Source organism: Felis catus, chromosome A3 (genome assembly GCF_018350175.1).
Source record: "Felis catus isolate Fca126 chromosome A3, F.catus_Fca126_mat1.0, whole genome shotgun sequence".
NCBI lineage: Eukaryota > Metazoa > Chordata > Mammalia > Carnivora > Felidae > Felis > Felis catus.
The window spans coordinates 119143860-119163510 of NC_058370.1; the positions used below are offsets into that span (position 1 = coordinate 119143860).

General features: G+C 55.4%; 1 protein-coding gene across 4 annotated transcripts in view; it reads left to right on the forward strand.

Annotated features, from left to right (window-relative positions):
• CIB4 (calcium and integrin binding family member 4) overlaps nt 1-19651 on the forward strand; it is a 100875-nt gene that overhangs the window by 48750 nt on the left and 32474 nt on the right. The window contains exons 1-3 of one of the 4 annotated variants that reach the window (XM_019827788.3): nt 276-985; nt 1395-1429; nt 8466-8562. The exons of 1 other annotated variant lie outside the window; for it this stretch is intronic. In XM_019827788.3, the coding sequence (XP_019683347.3) occupies nt 848-985; nt 1395-1429; nt 8466-8562 (270 nt within the window). In that variant the 5' untranslated portion in view covers nt 276-847. Of the gene's footprint in view, nt 1-275; nt 986-1394; nt 1430-8465; nt 8563-19651 lie in introns of those variants that run through there. 2 more of the 4 variants (XM_023252020.2, XM_003984415.6) reach the window with 2 other exon arrangements.

Here is a 19651-nt window from a genome sequence, read left to right on the forward strand (position 1 = left end):
GCACTCCTGTACCCTTTGGGCAAATTCCTAGGAGGGTTATTGCCGGGTCATGGGGTAATCCTATTTAAAAAAATTTTTTTTTTAATTTAACGTCTATTCATTTTTGAGAGATAGAGACAGAGCATGAGCGGGGAAGGGGCAGAGAGAGGGAGACACAGAATCTGAAGCAGGAGAATTTGTGCTGACAACACAGCCCGATGCGGGGCTTGAACTCACGAACTGCGAGATCATGACCCGAGCTGAAGCCGGACGCTCAACCGCCTGAGCCACCCAGGCGCCCCTGGGTAGTTCTAGTTGTAATTTCTTCTTCAAGTTATTCTGATTTGAGCGTGCCTTCTATTCCTGAAGGGACCCTGGCTGATGGCGGGGAATGCCCTTTTCTGTACTCTTTTAGTCATTTCTTGAAGTCGGGGTCTATGCTTATTCATCACTATGTCCCCACACTTGGCACCGTACTTGGGATGTGGTTCTAATAGCTAACTCAGATTATTGAGCACCTATAATGTGCCAACATTGTCACCTGTATTAACTCAAATAATCCTCACAAGAATCCCACAATTATCACCTTCATTTTACTGTTGAGGAAAGTAAGATCCAGAGAGGCTGAGTACCTAGCCCAAGGTCACATGTCTTGTCAGCACGTAGCAGAGCTGGGGTTTGAACCCAGCCGGTGTGACTCCTGAGCCAACAGGATGACTCTCAACCCCGCCAGTGGGTTGCCTTCTGGTTGTCGTTTCGGTGTGAGGCGGGTGATGCCTATTAGCCTTGGGAACCCAAAGAATCTGTTTCTTTGCCCACTCAGAGGCTCAATCGAGTAGAATGGGCAGAAGGTGGAATGTAGGTCACCATGGCAACCGGATCACCTGGTCACATTACCTGCTGGGCCCTTGGGGCTGTGGTCCTACTGCAGCACAGAGAAGGGGGGGTTGGCATGGGGCAATGTTTGAGGCACCAGATGCACTGGGAGGACCTGGAAGAATACCAGGTGGGTAGATCGGCCAGGAGATTCTGGGAAGAGCGGGGAGCTTCCCGAAGCAGGTGGAGAGTTTCCCAGGCAAGGATGTGGTGGCCATTGAACCTGCGTCCATGTGAGCCCTGGCCAGTACTCTGAGGCTCCCTCCCCCATTTGTCTCCTGCTCCAGAGCCCAGGGTTTTAGTTGTGGCTTCAATCCTCTCTCCATGTTGTCAGAGCCTGGGGAGGAGAGAAGGGCACCATTTTCTCCTCTGCCACCACTGGGGGCGTCCCCTGCAGAGGGCTGGGATGCCTCCATTTCACCAGCTACGGGATGAGAAAATGGGCTTCTCCTTCCCAGTCCCTGAAGCTCCCCATTCCGCAGGGGGCCGGGGTAGGGCCGGACGGAGTGGGCAGGTCATCTCTCTGTGGTTTGTTGTAGGCCCTGACCTTCCTGACCAGGAATGAAATCCTGTGGTGAGTAGAGGGGCCCCTTGCCTCCCCTTGGGCTGAGGTCTCATCCTGGTACGGCCCCGTGCTGGTCCCTGAGTGTGGTTCCTGCCCAGTGCTGTGGAGCCCCGGAGATGAGGCTGGAACAGGGAGGGCAGAGACAGAACCCAGTCAGGAGAGCTGACACCGTGATTCCCAGGGCCCAGCTTGAGTTGAGTGAAACCTCAGGCGTTAAGCCACTATGGGATCCAACGCAGGGTTTCTTCACATAATCATGGAAGTGGACAGGGCCTCCTCGGGGTGATGGGGGAAGGAAGAAAGGACTTAGGAAACAGGTCAGAAGCCTGGCTGGATAAACTTGGATGCATTACTGAATCGCTCTAAGCCCAGGCTCCCTCTCCAAGCCTCTCTTCAGGGCCTGGAATGTGCCCTGTGAGGACCCTGGGAGCATAATGGGGAACAGCCCACAGTCCCTGTTGTCATGCGGGTTGCTGTCCAGCAAGGAAGGCTCCGGGCCAAAGACAAGCGTCATGCAGCATGGAGAGGCTGCAGGCGCCCTCCTCATCGGATTGCAGAGAGAGTGACTGGCTTGGTGTGTGAGTGCTCCGTCCGGGCCCAGAAGGTTGACTGGAAGTCCCATGTGACTCCTTCCCTTGCTCTGCCAACCGCTCAGCACCCCTTCCCCAGCCCAGCAGAAGAGAGGTGCTTACCATCTGGACAGAGCCGAGCACACAGGCTCCAGCCTCAGGGCCGCCAGGCCCAGTGATAAGCAGGGACGAGCTCCGGGTCAGCGTCTTTGAGCCCCACTTGTTAGGTTTGAATTGGAAGCTGAGGGACACTAGCTATTTGAAGAGAACAATTTAAAGCCTACGTTAAATCATGTCATCATAACATTTCCGAACACCAGAGATAACAAGAGCCTAAAAACCTCTGTAGAGAAAAAAACAGAGACAAAAGACATACAGAGGACCAGGAATCAGAATGGTTTGGGACTTGGAAAGGTTGGAAGACAGCCGCAAAAGACCTTCGGAATTATTATTATTTTTTAAAGCTTTTTTATTTATTTATTAAGAGAGAGACAGAGAGGAGAGAGAGAGAGTGAGCGAGCCAGCGGGGGAGGGGCAGAGAGAGGGGGAGGGAGAGAATCCCAAGCAGGCTCCACGCTGTCAGTGCAAAGCCCGATGTGGGGCTCGAACTCACAAACTGTGAGATCGTGACCTGAGCCCAAGTCAAGAGTCAGATACTTAACCAACTGAGCCCCCCAGGCGCCCCAAGACCTTCCAAATTATAAGGAAAAAATCCCAATATAGAATTAAGTCATAGCTAACCTATTAATCAAAAGTGAAGGTGAAGTGACTATTTTTTGACATGCAAATTATTATTATTTTTTTCAACGTTTATTTATTTTTGGGACAGAGAGAGACAGAGCATGAATGGGGGAGGGGCAGAGAGAGAGGGAGACACAGAATCGGAAACAGGCTCCAGGCTCTGAGCCATCAGCCCAGAGCCCGATGCGGGGCTCGAACTCACAGACCGCAAGATCGTGACCTGGCTGAAGTTGGACGCTTAACCGACTGCGCCACCCAGGCGCCCCAACATGCAAATTATTTTTAAGAAGTACCTCTTATGCATGCTGTCTGAGGAAGCTTTTGGAGGACATGCTCCATTAAAACTAGTAAGGAAACTGTGTTACTCTGGTAAACTAGACTGGTATATACAGGGTACTTCCGTTTTTGTAAAACATAAGGTTCTACATGCACATACACACACACAAAGGGAAGATCTCTGGAAGGACACACACAGCGTGCACGCGGCGATCATAGGTTAGCTTGTCGGAAGGGACCCGGAGGACTGACCGTATCAGTGTTAGTGTCGGTGCCTTGTCTGGAAAGCGAAGGGGCAGCTTTGACACGGACACCCAGTGGCACTTGCAGTGGCTTAGGAAGCTGATGGCACCGGAGAAGGTGGCCAAGTTCGGCTAGACTAAGCCCCAGTCGCTTTTAGACAGTTTTCCTATGTGGCCTCTGAAGACGTGTTGTGATTTTCCTACTAATGTGACAAAGAAATGCGGCCTGGATGGCAATGCAGTTGGATAGATCAGTGCATTTGAAAAAAAGTATCCAGGACACCACCAGACAGGAGTAACCTCCAGAGGGTGGCTCTGCCTCATCTAGTATGTTCCCACGCTCTTACCTGTGACTTGCATAGGCCATAGAGGCCTGGTCACCAGATCTGCAGGGGATGCACGCTGGGAGGGCAGACCACATGTGACAGGTTCTGGTCCTCGAGCCCGCCCCTTCCCTGTGCCAGGCTGCCTGGGCTTGGCTTCCAGGAAGGGGTCTGTCCACCCTAAGTTTCTAGCCTGTGGGGATTTTCTATCTCATCTCGTTGGTCTTTTAAAGAGAAAGTCCCTTTCAGCCTCAGTTCCAGGTCAGCCCTCCCTGACTTCTGATTGAATTGCTCCCGGAGAAGCCTTCCAGATGTCTCTTTGGGCTCGGTGCACCAGCCCTCGCAGGCTCTTATCTGCAGCTGTGGCTGCGGACTCTGCCTCTGGGGCCTGAGCCGAAGAGGGCACGCGTGGCTTCCTTTTGACCTCCACGGTTGGAGCCCAGGTCGGCCCGCCTCCGTCTGAGCAGTTTGGATTACTCTGTAACCCTCAGTGACCTCTCCTGCCATGATCTCGGGCTGCATGTAGGTCCGCTTTGGGAGCCTGAAGCTTTGCCCCCAGCCCCTGCCATGAGGCCGCTCTTTCCTCTTAGCGCCCCTGAGTGCCCAACACTTTCTAGCCTCCAGGCCCCATCCTGGCCATTAGCGCTGGTCCTCCTGGGGCACCAGAAGGTCAGCAGGCAGAGTGGTTACAAGCTTGCTTCCTTGAAGCCAGAGGCCTGCGTTCGTTCGAGACTCAGCTCTGCCACCTTCTAGCTCTGTGACGTTTCTTACCTTTGCTGAGCCTTTGCTCAACCTGTTCCCACACTTATAAAAAGCATGATATCAAGTCCTGGAACCTAACCCCGCATGGTTGTTATTAGGACAATTAAGTGATCGAATGCATGTCAGGGGGTTAGAGCAGCCCCCGGCACGTGGGTCAGTGTTGACTATGTGGTATAGCTGTTATTTTCATGCTATTATTATCTCTCTCTCTGTCTTTTTTTTTTTTTTTTTTTCTTTTGCAATGAAGAAACTGGCTCAGAGAAATGAAGTGATTTGCCCAAGCCACACAGCTTGAAAGGAGCAGACCATAAAAGCCACCTTTTCAGGCTAAAGATAGGGCTATTTATAAAATACCTTCAGGCTGTGCTGTTGGGCAAAGAACTATTGACCCCATGGCCCGGGGAGCTGAGCCCAGAGGAAACGAGTAGATGCGGAGACTGGCAACGGAGCCGCGTTCTCAGTCCCGCCTGGACAAGAGGAACACGAGAGCTCGAGGGACTCAGAGGTCCTGCCCCCTCCCTGGCCTTGAATGAGAGCCTCTAGGGGTGGGCCCGGGTCCTTTCACAGAGTCTCCACAGGTTTCTAACGTGGGACCCAGTTGAACACCACTACAGAGGGCCTCAGAGGCAAGGGTGCAGAGAAGGGTACAGAAGCAGCCGTAGGATGCCCGAACTGGAGGGCGCTGGGGGCGGGAGGGATGGTTGAGTCTCTCATTCTACAGAGGGGAAACTGAGGCACAAGAAGGGATTGTGGCAGGTCCAAGGTCCCGCGGAGTGTGAGCTGCAGGGCTGGTCTCCCCTGTCTTGGGGCCTCTGAGCCCGCCGACGGCCCCTCCCCTCGTCTGGGAGGGAGCCACAGCATGGGTTCCTTGATTTCTGGCAGGCTGAATGTGTGAGTTTTTCAAATGGCTTTGACTCTTGAGTCCATTAGTGATTAATTCAGAGTTCCATTTAGAGCCGGCTGATCCATATTTGGAGGAGGAGAACGTTTTGTGGCAGCTGAGATGCAGCCACGATTCATCTGCGGGCAGCCCACCCACTCGGAGGCCTGGGATGGCATGAAATCTGGGCAAGGCCCTCCCCACAGCAGCCCTCCCCGCCAGAAAGCTCTGGGGGGAGGGCGGGGCCAAGGAACTGACACCTGGGTAGGGGTGGATCCTTGGGGGTGGGGGCTGCACAGCCTGAAGAACCCGCTGTGGGGTTCGGGCCACTCCCGTGGGGAGCCAGGGAGCAGTCCATCCTGGGCGCCCGCCATAATGGCGCAGGACCTCAGAGAATTCTTTTTTTTTTTTTAATGTTTATTTATTTATTTTTGAGAGAGAGAGAGAGAGAGAGAGAGAGAGCTCACAAGAGGGGGAGGGGCAGAGAGAGAGAGAGAGAGGGAAATAGAATCTGAAGCAGGCTTCAGGCTCCAGGCCCCAGGCTCTGAGCTGTCAGTGCAGAGCCTGACGCGGGTCTGGAACTCGCTAACTGTGAGATCATGACCTGAGCTGAAGTCGGAGGCTTCACTCACTGAGCCACCCAGGCGCCCTGGGACCTCAAGAGAATTCTAAAGAATTATACAACTTACTGAAAATCAGTCTGCTTGTTCTCACCTCAGGCCGGAGTTCTAACAGTGACAGTGACAGCTCCTGCCGCCCCCTCCCCCCTGTCCCTTCCCCTCGTGGGCCACTGGGTCTTCCGGGGATGATGGCCTTCCTTTTCTCCTCGATGCCTTTTAGTGTTCCCCGTGCTTTCCTGGAGAACGTTTCCCCTCACCTTTTCCGTACCCCGCTTTTCGGCTCCCTCCCGAACTTTCAGAGAAGTGTCTGGTGACAAGTTCAGCGCCCCTTACGAGGCTGATGGCGCCTGTTTTTCACGAATAGCCACGCACCGGTCTGGCTCCTGTTTTCAGGCCCTTGACATGAGTCAGCACAAGGCCAGTGATGGGGATTAGCTCCCCATCCGGCAGAGTCAGGATTGAAGCCTAGGTCTCTCTGCTCAGAGAGGTCAAACAACTTGCTTCAGATCACACAGCTAGTGGGAGAGGGATCAGGGTCCAAATGGGTCCCCCTGACTGATCTGGCAGCCTTCCAGCAGGAAGCGGGGAAACAGATCATACGCTCAGTTGGGGTCTTTGAAGGGACTTTGTAGTGAAGGGACTGCTCTCAGAGGCTGAAGGAAACAGCCAGGGACTAGCGATTACTGCCCCCGAGGCCCACGGCCCAGTCAAGCGACGGAGCTGAGTGAACGTTGGAGGGATCACACAGACACAGACGCTACCAGAGCCGGCCAAGGCTGGAAGGGGGAGGGGGACACACCCCACCAGGCTCTCACACTACCTCCAGTCTCCCTATGGTGCCTCCCTTGGGCCAAAGCCATCTGGAAGCATCTGGAAGCCAGAGGGCAAGGCACCATAGAGATCAGAGCCGCGCCTGGGCAGCCAGTGGGAAAACAGTAAGAGCACAGACACAGCTGATGTTCTTTCTACTCTCCCACGGCCGGGATCTAAAGGACGTTTTCCCAGTCGGTGAGCTGTGAAAACATGAGAGGCCGGATGGGGAGCAGATCCCGGCTGTCAATTCTCCTGGTGTTGGGCCTCCATTTACCATCATCAGGGCCCTGGGAGGGCCTCTTCTCTACCTGCAAATCCTCACTTGTAAAATCACCCTCTGGAGGCTTCACTTAGTCACATGTCCCTAAATCCCACCAATCAGAGGTTCATCTGGGTCACCAAACCACACACCCCGCAGGTGACAGCGAGGGGCTGTTAGTCACTTTCCCGAGTAGGGATTAACTTGGCCAGATGCTCGCCTCCTAGCGCTCGGCCGGGATGAGAAGCTGGATGGCGGGCAGAAGAGAAGGAAAGGACCAAAGGAGAGAGGGTAATTTTGGAGCAGGAAGGATCCTAGGGGAAGAAGAAAGGGCAGGCCCAGGGACCCAGATCAGGTTAGAGGGCACCCACCATCATGGTCTGGGGCTGAGCTCTGGGAGGCAGGGCACAGCGTGTCTGAGCTGCAGGACAGGAGCACAGACAGGGGTGTGGAGAAGCTCGATCTCCTGAGGGCCTACGCAACGCCAGGCCGACCTTTATACACCTCCTCCCGTTTACTCCTCACATACTTGTGAGGGGAGCTTGGCCCCACCGTGACAATGAGGAGACTGGGGCTCACGTGGTGTCAGAACCCTGTTCAGCGTCTCAGAGCTACCAGAGGGCAGAGTCAGGACTTGAACTCAGGTCTGTCTGGCTCTAGAGACCGTTTTTCACCAGCGTGTGTTAACCCCCCACCCCTCACACACTCACACACACTCTCATACACACACACACACAGTCACACGAAGGCCCTGCACTCTCCATCATGTCAACACCCACCCCCGCCTCCTGGCCTCCCAAGAGAGGTATCATTATTGCCCATTTTCCCGATGGTGAAACTAAGGCTCAAGAGTAAGGCGAGGTCACGGCACCGGAGTGGCAGGGCGGGAACTGGAGTGATGGCCTCCTGTGTCCCAGGCCACCACGTCTCCTCTCCACTTTCTGGGTCACCCGTCCTAACAGACCCAAGACCTGTGACCAGGATGGGGTAGGAGGGCGGGAGGATGAGGGCTTGTGCTCTCTTGGCCTGGGGCTCCTGCCCTCCCCCCCACTCGAAGGTCACACAGCCCCTTCGCCCTCTGCCTGCCCCTCACAAGCAAAGCCTCCAGCACAGTATGGGCCTGCGACAGAGACGCTGACTCAGCCACACCCACCTTCTCAGGGCCAAGGGCCGGGCTGGGCAGATGGCTTGGGGTTGCGCGCTGGCTTCCCCAAGGCCCTGCGGGCTTCTCCATCTGCAAGTGAGGGACTGGACGGTGTGACCACAGATGTCCCCTCCAGCTCTGACATTCTATAACGAACGCCTGTGGCGTATGTTCCATGCTATAGAGCACACTCACACACCTTTCCTCATGGCTGGTTCATCTTTGCACCCCCTACTGTGTGCTGGGCACCCTGGACTCCTCAAGGATGTTTCTAGAAGGGTGGAATGAAAGGTCTAACTGCCTTTGCTATGTCACTCAACTGTAAGTCCCCTTCCTCCAGAGATCCTGGGGGGACAGAGGCACACGGTCTGCAGTTCATGAGCTGAGCCTGCAGTTCATCATGCCTCTCTTCTTAGCATCCATGACACCTTCCTGAAGCTCTGTCCCCCTGGGAAGCACTACAAGGAGGCGACACTGACCGCAGACCAGGTCAGCTCCCTGCCGGCCCTGAGGGTGAGTGCTGGATGGGGGCAGGGGGAGGTGCCACTGGGGGTCATGGAGGGGTGGAGGACACTGGGGGAGGGGAGGGCACTCTGACCGTGGGCCGTCTGGTGGTAACATCTCCAGAGGGGCTCTTGGACCTCCAGGCACGGGCCCAGCAGGGCATGCTTCCCCAGCACTTTTCTTTAAAAAATTTTTTTTAATGTTTATTTATTTCGAGAGAGAGAGGGAGAGACAGAGCACGAGCAGGGGAGGGGCAGAGAGAGAGAGAGGGAGGCACAGAATCCAAAGCAGTCTCCAGGCTCTGAGCTGTCAACACAGAGCCCAACGCGGGGCTCGAACTCACAAACGGTGAGATCGTGACCAGAGCCGAAGTCAGACACTTAACCGACTGAGCTACCCAGGCGCCCCCCTCCCCCCCCAGGACTTTTCATATGAATCTGGCCTCACTTTATCCTTGTATCAGGCTCATAGGCAGGACAGGCATGGCAACAGTCACCATTTCTCGGTGAGGGGCAGAGGTGCACTGGGGCAATGCCACGTGTTCCAGGTCCTATCGGTGAAGGTGGCGGGCCTAGCCGAGGTCCCCCTGGCTCTGCTGACCGATCTTCCAGAGCCTGCTTGTGATTCCCTTTTGAGCCTCAGCTTAAACACCGCACCGCACCCCCCTCCGGCTTCCTGCCGGCCATTTACCTGACGCCCCCTCCCCCACCAGAGGACCCTGCACCAGCCAGCTCTCTCTCCTCTCTTTTATGCCCCAAATGAGATAAGCAGGAAGGTCGAGGATCCCCTGCGGAATCATTCGGGCCTAGGGGAAACCAGGGTGCCACCCCAGGTCATTCTCCCAGCCCCCTCCTCAGCCCTTCTCTTCTGCTCAGGCTGCCTCACTGGACTAGGGCTTTTCTAGAACGACTGAGAACCTTCTCAGGTTCTTCCCTGAGAAGCCAGGAGCAAGACTTGGGGCCCGGGGACTGTCATCCCAACCTGCCTCCGTCTATCTCCAGGTGTGACTACAGGAAAGAAGGACATGTGCATTTCTGTTCTTGGTCCCTTTATCCTCTCCCCCTGAATTTAGCTGATCCTCCCTGAGTGAGAGCCTGATAGATAAGAGAGGTGGGCCAGATGTTCATATCTTCTCCTAGATTTCCCAGTTTCCTGGGCCAAATCTCATAACTCATACACCCAGTACACACACACACACACACACACACATCTTGCGCTTGTTATAGCAGAGTCCTTGTACAAACCACTCCCTGTGCCTCAGTCTCCCCACCTGTGAAATGGGTGGAGTGGTGGGGGTGGCTGGGGGTTGTTTGCACATGCTCCCGAAGGCTCGCTGCATCCCCCCAGGCCACCCACCACCACCAATCTTTTAAGGACCATCCTTGAGTTTTTTGTTCCTGCTGTGACAAGGCTCTGCCCTTCCCCGCAAAGCACCCGGAAGAGGCCAGAGAGTCACAATAAAAGGGTTCCCCAATCACTTCTAAGATTTTTAATTAAAATTTGTGCAGTGCGTAGCGAGGCAGTGTCGGGTTAACAAATCATGGCGGTGTCAGTCTTCCCGATTTTTCATTCGGATCTCGGCAGAATAATGGTTTGAATTTGTCATTGTGGGACGAGAGCCCATCTTCTCTTCTGTCTGGAACAAGACGGGCTCTGAGAGCCATGGGCGGCCTCTTAGAAGAGGGCTGGGGACTCGGGTAGGGTCCTAAGGAGGAGATTGCACAGGTGGAGGGGACACACATGCAACTAGGGCTCTGTAGCATCTCCGAAGCGAGGGAGCTTGTTTTGGGCAGAGCCCAAGAAAGAGCACAGAGCTGGGGCTTGACATGGAGGCAGGAACAGAGAAAACAAAGGAGTGAGAAGGGGGGTGAGGGGGGGAGTAGGATGGGGGAGCTGGAGCCGGGGTCTTGGAGAGGAAGGAGAACAATCCTCAAAAAGGTGAAATAATTGGAGGATGTGTCTGGCCCAGGCAGACGGGGGCCTGTCCTTCTGGTACCCCCTGCTCGCACACACCCCCCCACCCCCTCACCCCCGACACACGCACACTTCCAAGTCCCCACCGCCCCCCACGCACCCATGCATGCACACGCGTGTGCTCAGACACCCAGACACGCGCTGGCTGGGGCGTGTCTCAGAAGGAGGCTATCCGCTCGGGCCCTGGGACCGAATGGGAAACTTGTGCCCTCCGCTCCCCAGATGGGGGACAGTGTCACTCGGGCAGTCTCAGAATATCAGAAGGTGAAGCCTTAAAGTCAGGCACCTCCAGGGAATCACTGCCAAATGCTCTCTGCCCCGGCTTTACCCCTCAGAAAACTGAAGCCCAAGAGGGAAACACCTTGCTCGGGCTACGTGACCGCAGAGCCTGGCTGGCTCTGACCCCACTTCCAACCGGGGGCCCCCGCTCTGATCAGGGCTTGGCTCAGTGCTGACTGAGCGCTGGGTCTGCAAGGCGCCCTGGGGGCACAGGGGGAGCGCCTGGCAAAGAGGAGCCATGGAGGGCCGGCTTGGAGAGTGAGGGGTGACGCGTGGGCTGGCACTCCACATGGCCCCAGAGCACCCTAGGTGGGCCTGGGGGCTCTGTCCTGAGCCCCAGAGGAACGCACGCCGCACTGGCATCAGAGGGCCGGGTCAGGGCCCGGCTCCATCACTCCGCCTGTGCTGTGCCCCTCTAAGCATGAATCCCTGTCTGCAAAACAATGTGTCTGCCCTCTGCTGTGTAACAAGTGCAGGGATGAGCCACAATCCTCCGCACCCTCCGTTTTTTCCCCTTGTCCGCTGCTCTCTTCCGTCTCCGGGGCAGGGAGCCAGGTGAAGGGTGAGAGACTGCAAGGCTTGAGAACAGAGGAGGGGCAGAAGGGTGGCCTGGGGTCTGCGTCCCACGGTGGTGGGAGGGCTGTGGGGGTGTGTGCAGGCAGCCGCTGCCCACAGGGAGCACCAGCCCAGGCCGCCTCTGGAGCGCCAGACCCCCGGGCACTTTACTGGACAGTGGCTGGGAACTGAGACGGGATCTTGGGACCAGACTTCTTTAATTTTACTTATCTCTTCCCTCTGAATGGCCATCGCTTTACTCCATTGTACAAATACTAACCAGATCGTTGTAGAAAAACCGGAAAACAGGGGCGCCTGGGTGGCTCAGTCGGTTAAGCGTCCGACTTCAGCTCAGGTCACGATCTCACGGTCTGTGAGTTCAAGCCCCGTGTCGGGCTCTGGGCTGATGGCTCGGAGCCTGGAGTCTGCTTCCGATTCTGTGTCTCCCTCTCTCTCTGCCCCTCCCCCGTTCATGCTCTGTCTCTCTCTGTCTCAAAAATAAATAAAACGTTAAAAAAAAAAAAACCCAGAAAAGAGAAAAGTCAAAACGCAATACAAACTGTCGGGTAGCTCACCTCAAGGGATGACGGTCATGACTCTTTTGCCTTATTTCCTTTCAGATTTTTTTCTAAGCAGATATGTGAAGTGTTTATTGGGATCCCCTGGACTTTTTTGCATGGTTCCCCACCCCCCCGCCCATGTTGGTTTCTTTGTTCCTTTTCCAGCTGGTTCTGAACAGCCAGAACGATCTCACACATTTGGGACACCCGACCACTGCCGCTGGGTTAGAACTCGCTTGCTAGTTAAGTGATCTGAGGCCAGTCACTTCCCAAGGGGAATGATTCAGGGTGTGAGGAAGCAAATAGACCCCAAGCAAAGGAGACTGGGCGGGAGGGGTGCCGCGTGGAGAGCCCGTTTTCCAAAGCAGGTGAGAGGCCTGGCTCTAGGTGCTCCCAGGCGTAGACCTGGGTCCTAGGATGCAGGTGTCCTGACAGTATGAGGAAGCGCTTTCTAATCAGTAGAGCTGCATGCAGAGGGCACGAGTTCCCTGTCACTGAAGGGTGTGAAGCGGGGCCAGACAAGCATGTGGCCGGGGTGTTCCCTCCTCACCTCCCGAGCCGGGGGCTCTGGCCCTGGCACTCGTTCTCACTGTCTTCTGTGCCCACCTCCATAGTACGTCCCAGACTTTGGATGTTCAGTGTCCGATAAAACTCCCCCCCCCACCCCCCCAAATTTTTTTTTCTCTTTTTGAGAAAGAACCATTAGAGACGCCAACTTTCCAATTTGGCCAAGTAAGGACATTTACAAATGATGGGATCCACCATCACCACCATTTCATTTTTTAAACGTGTTCATTCTAGATCAAAAATATAAGAAGGATCTAATCCCAGAAGCCAGAACAGTTCTTCCCGTACACATCTCTTTTTTGTGCTTCTTTTTCTACTTTTGCTCCTGGTCATTAAGCACTTTGTCACCGGTCATCACTGGTCCTCAGACTAGCTTTTGGGGACTGAGGACTAAATTGCCCTCCAGGTCTTTCCAATCTTGGTCGCAGAGGGAGGCTCGCTTCCCGAAATGAGCAAGGAGAGGCTTGCTGGGGGGTGAGGGCCCGAGTGTCCCTGGGTCCTCAGGGCCCAAGGGTGGGAGCAGTCTGACTCACACTGCCCAGAACACATCTCTGGAAAAGGCTGTGAGAATTGGGCCCCAGGGAGCTCCGGGTACAGCTATAACTTGGCTCAGGGGCTTGAGTGGTCTGGGAAGAAAGTTCTGTTTTCTTAACTTGGATTCACTGGTGGAAAAAGTGGGTTGGTTAATATTGGGAAGGGTCTGCCCATCAACAGATGAACAAGGCGAGAGAGTTGCCTGGGCAGCCGAGGGCCGCGGGGCGGGGAGGGGGGGACCCTGAGGACGGGGACACAGTGGCCCTTTTCCACTCAGAAGTTTCTGTTTTCTCTTTGCGGCTTTCTTTGGTGTATTTGAAAGCGAATTAGCTCAATGTTTCTGTTCTTGTAAATAACCATCTTGCTTTCTGTAAACTTGGATGAGTAGTGGCACAGTGTGACCCAGGTTTCTGGTTTCCGGGCCCAGGATGGCGGGTGGAAGGACCTGTGGGAGATCCCGGGGTCTCAGAGCTCGCACACCTCTTCCCGCCTCCCCCTCCGGGGTTCCTGACGGCAGGTGGGGGTGTGTGCACAGCCTGGCCTCTTCTGCATTTGCCTCCAGCATCAACTCTGCACTGGAAGCACAGAGAGGTTAGGAAACCTGCCCGAGGTAGCAGGAGCCCCTGTGGGTGTGGCTCCTAAGGTTCCAGCTCCGTGTCAGTTTCTGTCTGTCCCCAGTTTCTCTGAACCTTTCTGATGCCCACTTATAGGCTGGGCCTATCCACTTCAAATACTTTGCAAAGAACCCCCTCCCAAGGCTTTCAGCAAACGAAGAGTCCTCATACTTATTCAGACTTTGGAGAAACTACCAGGGTAGCAGGGGGACAGGAATGGGAGTGTATTTTTTTATTTAAAAGGGTTTTTTTTTTTAAGTTTTCAAATCAAAATTGTTTATGCACGCCAAGAGTCAAGTTGCCCTACAAGGGTTACCCTAATTTCCCTTTTCTGGAAGCAAACATTTGCAGCTCTCGGCTGATTCTTGGCTCTTGCCTCCATATCCCTGGAGAGGGCTCTTGTATGGCCCCCTCTTCATACCTCGGCCTTTGACCTCCTAGAGAAGAGGCTTAGCGCTTCCCTCCCCCATGTCCATCCCCCACCGCGCTCCTATCCCCCACCCTCCCAGTGTAGGTATATAAATGTTTCGATTGGATCAGTATTCAGTGTATACGTTGTTATGACTCCATATGCTACTCAGAGCTGAGCCAGGAAATCGGCTATGGTTACTTTTCCCTTTCTGCACGTTTTTTGTTTTTGTCTTTCCTGGCTGTAATCATTGCTTTTGATTATGCTTCTACGTACTTATCATTAAGTTCACACTAAACCTCTGCCAATCACCTGAAAGTCTCCCCTAAGGCTTTCAGAAGGGAGATGCTTTCTATACATTCCATTTTTTTTCTTTTTTTAACTTATTTATTTATTTTGAGAGAGGGAATGAGCCGGGAGGGGCAGAGAGAGAGATGGGGACAGAGGATCTGACGCAGACTCTGTGCTGACAGCAGAGAGCGCGATGCGGGACTCGAACTCACGAACCATGAGCGTGAAGTCAGATGCTCAACCAACTGAGCCACCCAGGCGCCCCGTACGGTCCATTTTCTTGGCTAAATTTCTCTCCGTGTACTCCCTTGTTTTGGTGACGCACATCCCCCAGTAGCTTCCTCCTAAAAGGTTCACGGAGGTAAACGTCTTGCCACCATACCTACACCTGACCCAGGTGATAATGTCTTTATTCTCCCCTCACACTTGATGGAGCGTTTACACGGAATTGAACTACAGGCTGGTTGTCAGTTTTCCTTGGAATTGGAAAAGCAGCACTGGGGTGCATTTTAGCTTTCGCTGTTGTTACTGAGAAGTCCAAAGCCTTTCCATTTCCCGATTTTTTTTTTTTTTTTTTTTTTGGTAACTTGAGTTTTTCTTTCTGGAAACTTTGTCGGCTCTTCTCTTCGGCCCCAGTATTCTGAAATTCCCAGTGACGTGAGTTGGCGTGGGCCTTTCTGTCCGTGTACAGGAAACACAGAGGACCCGCTCGGTCTGGAAACTGTCGTTCAGGTCTAGGATGTTGACGCAACGTCTTATCCCATCTTTCCTCCACGGTGCTTTCTCCCCCGGCTTCTTTGGGTCTCCAGCTTTGTGTCAGAGGCCTTCCTTGGCTATCTGGAAATCGTCTGCTCATAATGAAGAGTGGGGGTCAAAGCTGGAGTCCCTGCCTGGGCTTTCGACAGGGAGCTTTCCTGGAGGGTGAGCCGAGGGGGGCTATTTCTTGAGGTCTCCCTAGAGAGGATGGGGGTAAAGTTCTGCAGAGAGGGCTACCGGGGTCTCAGACTTCAGCACACGTATATTTATTTGATCCCCGGGTCTCAATGTGGCTGACACCGCCGGTGCAGAAAGCCTCTATTAAGTCTCTCCCGAGAACACCTTTCCCGGTGTTGTGCAGGGGCTGGGAGGGCCAGCCACCCGGCATCGAGTGGAGGGTTCTAGAACTCCAGCGCTTTCAACATCTTCAATCGATCCTCCTTTCCCGACCTCTATGAATTTCCAGTGCGGCCAGGTGCTTCCGGCTCCGGAGCCTTCCAAGGGTCCTGGGATGCAGAGCAGGCTGCTAGCTGTTCCCGCTGTGGGCTCAGGGCTGGGCTCTCTCATGTCTGCCGGGTCAGTTACCAATCCTGTTCCCACCTGCTTCCTGTGTGTGTCAAGGCGCTGCTCTTCTCTCGTGTTCTCTCCGTTTCTGTGGGTGATGCCTCTAAAAACTCCCTTTCCTAGTAGTTTTCGTGGGTGTCAGAGAGGGTGAAAATAGATGCAGGCGTTCAGCCCGTCATCTTTACCCAGGAATAACACCTGCGTTCCTGACGTTCAGGAAAGCTTTACAAAGACAGCCTCTCCTCACTGTTGCTGTCTCAGAATATGCCACACGCAGCAGCTGCCCCCAGAATGTTCCCGCTCCCCACTCCCAGCCTCTTGAATGCTCCACTCTGCTCGCGTCCTCAGAGCTCCTGTGCTGCTCATTCCCTCCTCCTGTCCCCACATCACCCTCCAGCGTAGCCAGGCTTCTCTGGGAGCCCCTCCCTCCCTGAGGACCCCTGGGAAATGACACTCCTTGTCCAACTGATTTCCCTACCAGGCAGACATTCCCACGGATAAGACACATTTGTGGACTCAGTCTGATGAACGGGGTTCTCACACCGGGTTCCGTCCATTTACCCTATAATAGTTATCGTGCGTTTCCCATGCCCGGCGCGTTGAGTGAGGTCTCGGGGGCTTCCTTTCTCATGGCATTCTGGGTAAAGAACAAATAGAAGAATCACAAACTGTGGGGGCTTTGCCGAGCTCTTGACCCCAGTGCCAAATGCTGGAGCCCAGACAGGCACACCCAGGCCCCCTCGGGGGCGGGGGGGGGGCGGTGTAGCGCGCCTGGAGAGACCCTGCCCAAGACGCTTGGTCATCTCTGTGAGCGTCTCCTCCCCACTTCTTAGGATGCCGAGTGGCTTCTGGGGCAGCCAGGCACGTCTAGGCACAGCACCCCTCCCTGAGGGTTCTGGAAGGACCCCCCCTAGAGCTGTCCTGTGGCTGGTCCAGGGCTGTGGCTCGGCACAGAGACACCTGCACGTCAACTCCCCCAGCAGCCTTGGCCGCTGAGTCATTATCCGAATTGACAGCTGGGGAAGCAGAGGGTCAAGGGGAGTAGGCTGAAAACTCCGTCCACTGAAAACTCTGCTACTATAAATGACCATCCTGCTTCGTCTTTCCGAGCCTGGGCTGGAAGGGGTCCCAGAGGCCCGTGGGTTCCCAAGCCCCTTTTCCCTGGCAGGTGGACGGCACAGCTGGAGAGACTGGAACCTGCCTGTCCAACTGAGAAGAGATCGGGCCGGTGGGAAGGCTGTACCGGGACTTCGGGAGTCTTCCTGGTGCACTTTTTGATCCACCTTGTCAGAGCCTTTCAATGGCTACCACCTCGCTGCACCTCCCGAGGGCGGACAGGCATTTGCAGCTGAAGCAACGGAGGCCCACAGGCAGCGCGTGACCCATACAAAGTCGCGGGGCCCGTCAGAGGCCGAGTCAAGGTTGGAACCCGGGCCTCCTGCTTCAGACTAGACTGTTTCCACGCCTCACTTCTGAACTCCCACCGCCTCCTGAGGAAGCTCCTGTTGAGGTTAGATCCCTGACGGGGGGCTGGCCTGCCCGCAGCTAACATTCACCTCTTGGCTCCCATGAGCTTAGGGCAGTCCTCTCAGCATCTGTATTCAGCCAGAGGACAGAGACCGGAGCGCGGAGGGAAGCCTGCAGGCCGGAGGGGCTGTCTGATCACCCACGGCCCAGGCCGGGACAGCTGGACCCAGTGGTAATCCTCATGCCGTATTTAGGCCACTGCCCTGGGCCCTCCGCCCCCTCGGATATCCTCCCTGGCTTGCTGACAATAGAAGCAGATTGGACGGTTGTAGCAATTCTCCTGTCCAGCCCCACGTGTCCCCCGCCACTAGTTGTGTGTTTCATGCAAAGCACACAACAACAAGCCCCTTGGCGTGCCCTGCCTCATTTGCTTCTCACAGCAGGAGGGTGAAGCACGGTGGTACATCCCCATTCTACAGATGAGGACACTGAGTCCACGAGAGGTGAAAAGCTCTCCCCAGGCCCACACACAATTGCAAAAATACTTCTTTCTCCTCCATCTTCTGGGGGCAGATGACATCAAGGTCACCGAGCAGGTGGCACATGCACGGGTGCGGCCGAAGGAGGAAGGAGGACGGGCAGGAGCTGGTGGCCTGCACAGGTGGTGATTGAGGGAGGAATGGCTTGTCCCATCTCTAGCCGAGATGCCCTCCCGAGCTCTCCCTGGGCGACAGATCACACATGTGGGTCTTGTATGTTGGGGAGGCCTGCCTTTAGGTCCAGGTCATTTCGTCAGGGCCCCTCCCAGAGCCCAGCCTCCCGGGGCTCCTGTGGCAAGCCTGGGAATTGTCTGATTCCCAAGTCCCCAAGCCACGCTCCTCCCCGCCCCCCCAGTGCCCAGACTCCCCAGTGGAACAAATATTCCACTGAGAAGAGACAACCCAGGGGCAGTCCTGCCCCGCGGACACCCCAGCCCAGCCTCCCAGGCTCCCACCCGGAGGCCCCACCTCACAGGGCAAGAGGTCGCTCTGAGCCTTTCAACTCCTAGGAGAGAAGTAAGCTAGTTCACAAGCACCCCCTCCCAAGATAAATACCGGGTGCTGATCAGAGACCCAGCGCCTCCCCAGAGAGGCGGGAGACCCAGGGCCACGGGGGTCCATTCAGCAGCGTGCAGGCCAGCCGGCCACCCCGTCTGTCCCACCCTCCCGGCCTACCCTGAAACCTGTGCCGTGCCAGGCACTGTGTTGGGATGTCACGGACACATCATCTCATTTAATCCTTAAAGTTCCCGGCGAGGAGGAAGTTATTATCCTCCCCTCCAGCTGGGAAGCAGAGGAGCAAAGGGGTTAAGCAAATTGTCCACAGTCACACAGCTGATGAAGGGCAGCAGCCTCCGCCAGCAGCTCCACGGCCGACTCCCTCCTCCTCCCCCGGGGGGGAGGGTCCCGACTCTGATGCAGAGTCAGAGCTGGGAGGGCAATTTGGCAGCTGGCTCACTCCCTGCATTTTCAAGCATCATTAGATCTTTTTCTGACAACTTCATCAGTTAGCAGGGCTCAGAATTGGCAAAAATCCGTATTTAGACATTCAGCCAAAGAATTAAGAAGTGGTTGGTTTCAGAAAAAGCTCAGCGATGTGGGAAGCTGCCTCTGCTGCGGGTGAGCAGTCAGCAAGGGGAGGACGGATCTGGCCCTCGGCGTGGGTCGTCGCATGGCGGACACCAGTGGCCCTGAGCCCATGTCGCTGTCCACCTCGGAGCCTCAGTTGCCTCATCTTCCAAATGGGGGTGACGATGCCTCCCACACAAGCAGTTAGGAAAGCCTGGGAGGCGGGGGAAGGGCTCTGGGTTCCACTTGTGGCTCTTTTCTCTGCTGAGTGACTGGCCTTGGGTGAACTTTGGCCTCAGCTTTCTATCTGGACCCCCCGAGCGAGGCACGGATGCCCTGTGGCTCTAAGCTGGGGATGCAGGGGGGAGGAGGGAGCCCGTGGGATGGCCAAGGGCGGCCCCTCCCCCAGTGGGTCCTGATGGGAGAGGCTGAGGGCTGCCTCTGCTGGGGGCCTTTGGGAGGGGGTCATGCGTAGCACTCCCCTCTACTCACAGAAGTGACGGTTGTTCAGCCCATATGTCACATTGTCGTCCGGGGCAGGGCGGGAGAGGTGTTATGGGTTCATCTGCAGAGTCCGAGCATTCTCCTGCCACCTCACGTGCCACATCTTTTTTGGGCCCTCTCACTGACCTGGGAAGTAGATACTGTTCATTGTCTCCAGGTCAAACCCCAGTCAAACTAGGACTGTTGCCCACAAGTCCTGCTCCGCTCCCCTGGCCTCTTACCACACCTCTCACTTCTGGAAGGTATGTCTCCTGCAGCCAAACCCACTCGGGCCTTTACCTGGTTCTGTCCATGATTCCTGATTTCTCCCAAAGCTCCCAAGAGCAGCAGCTGTCTTACCCTTGAGAGCACTCGAGGGGCAGTTTGGCATTGTGGACCAGCCAGGCCTGGGTCTGAATGCTTCGGGGAGTCGTTCAG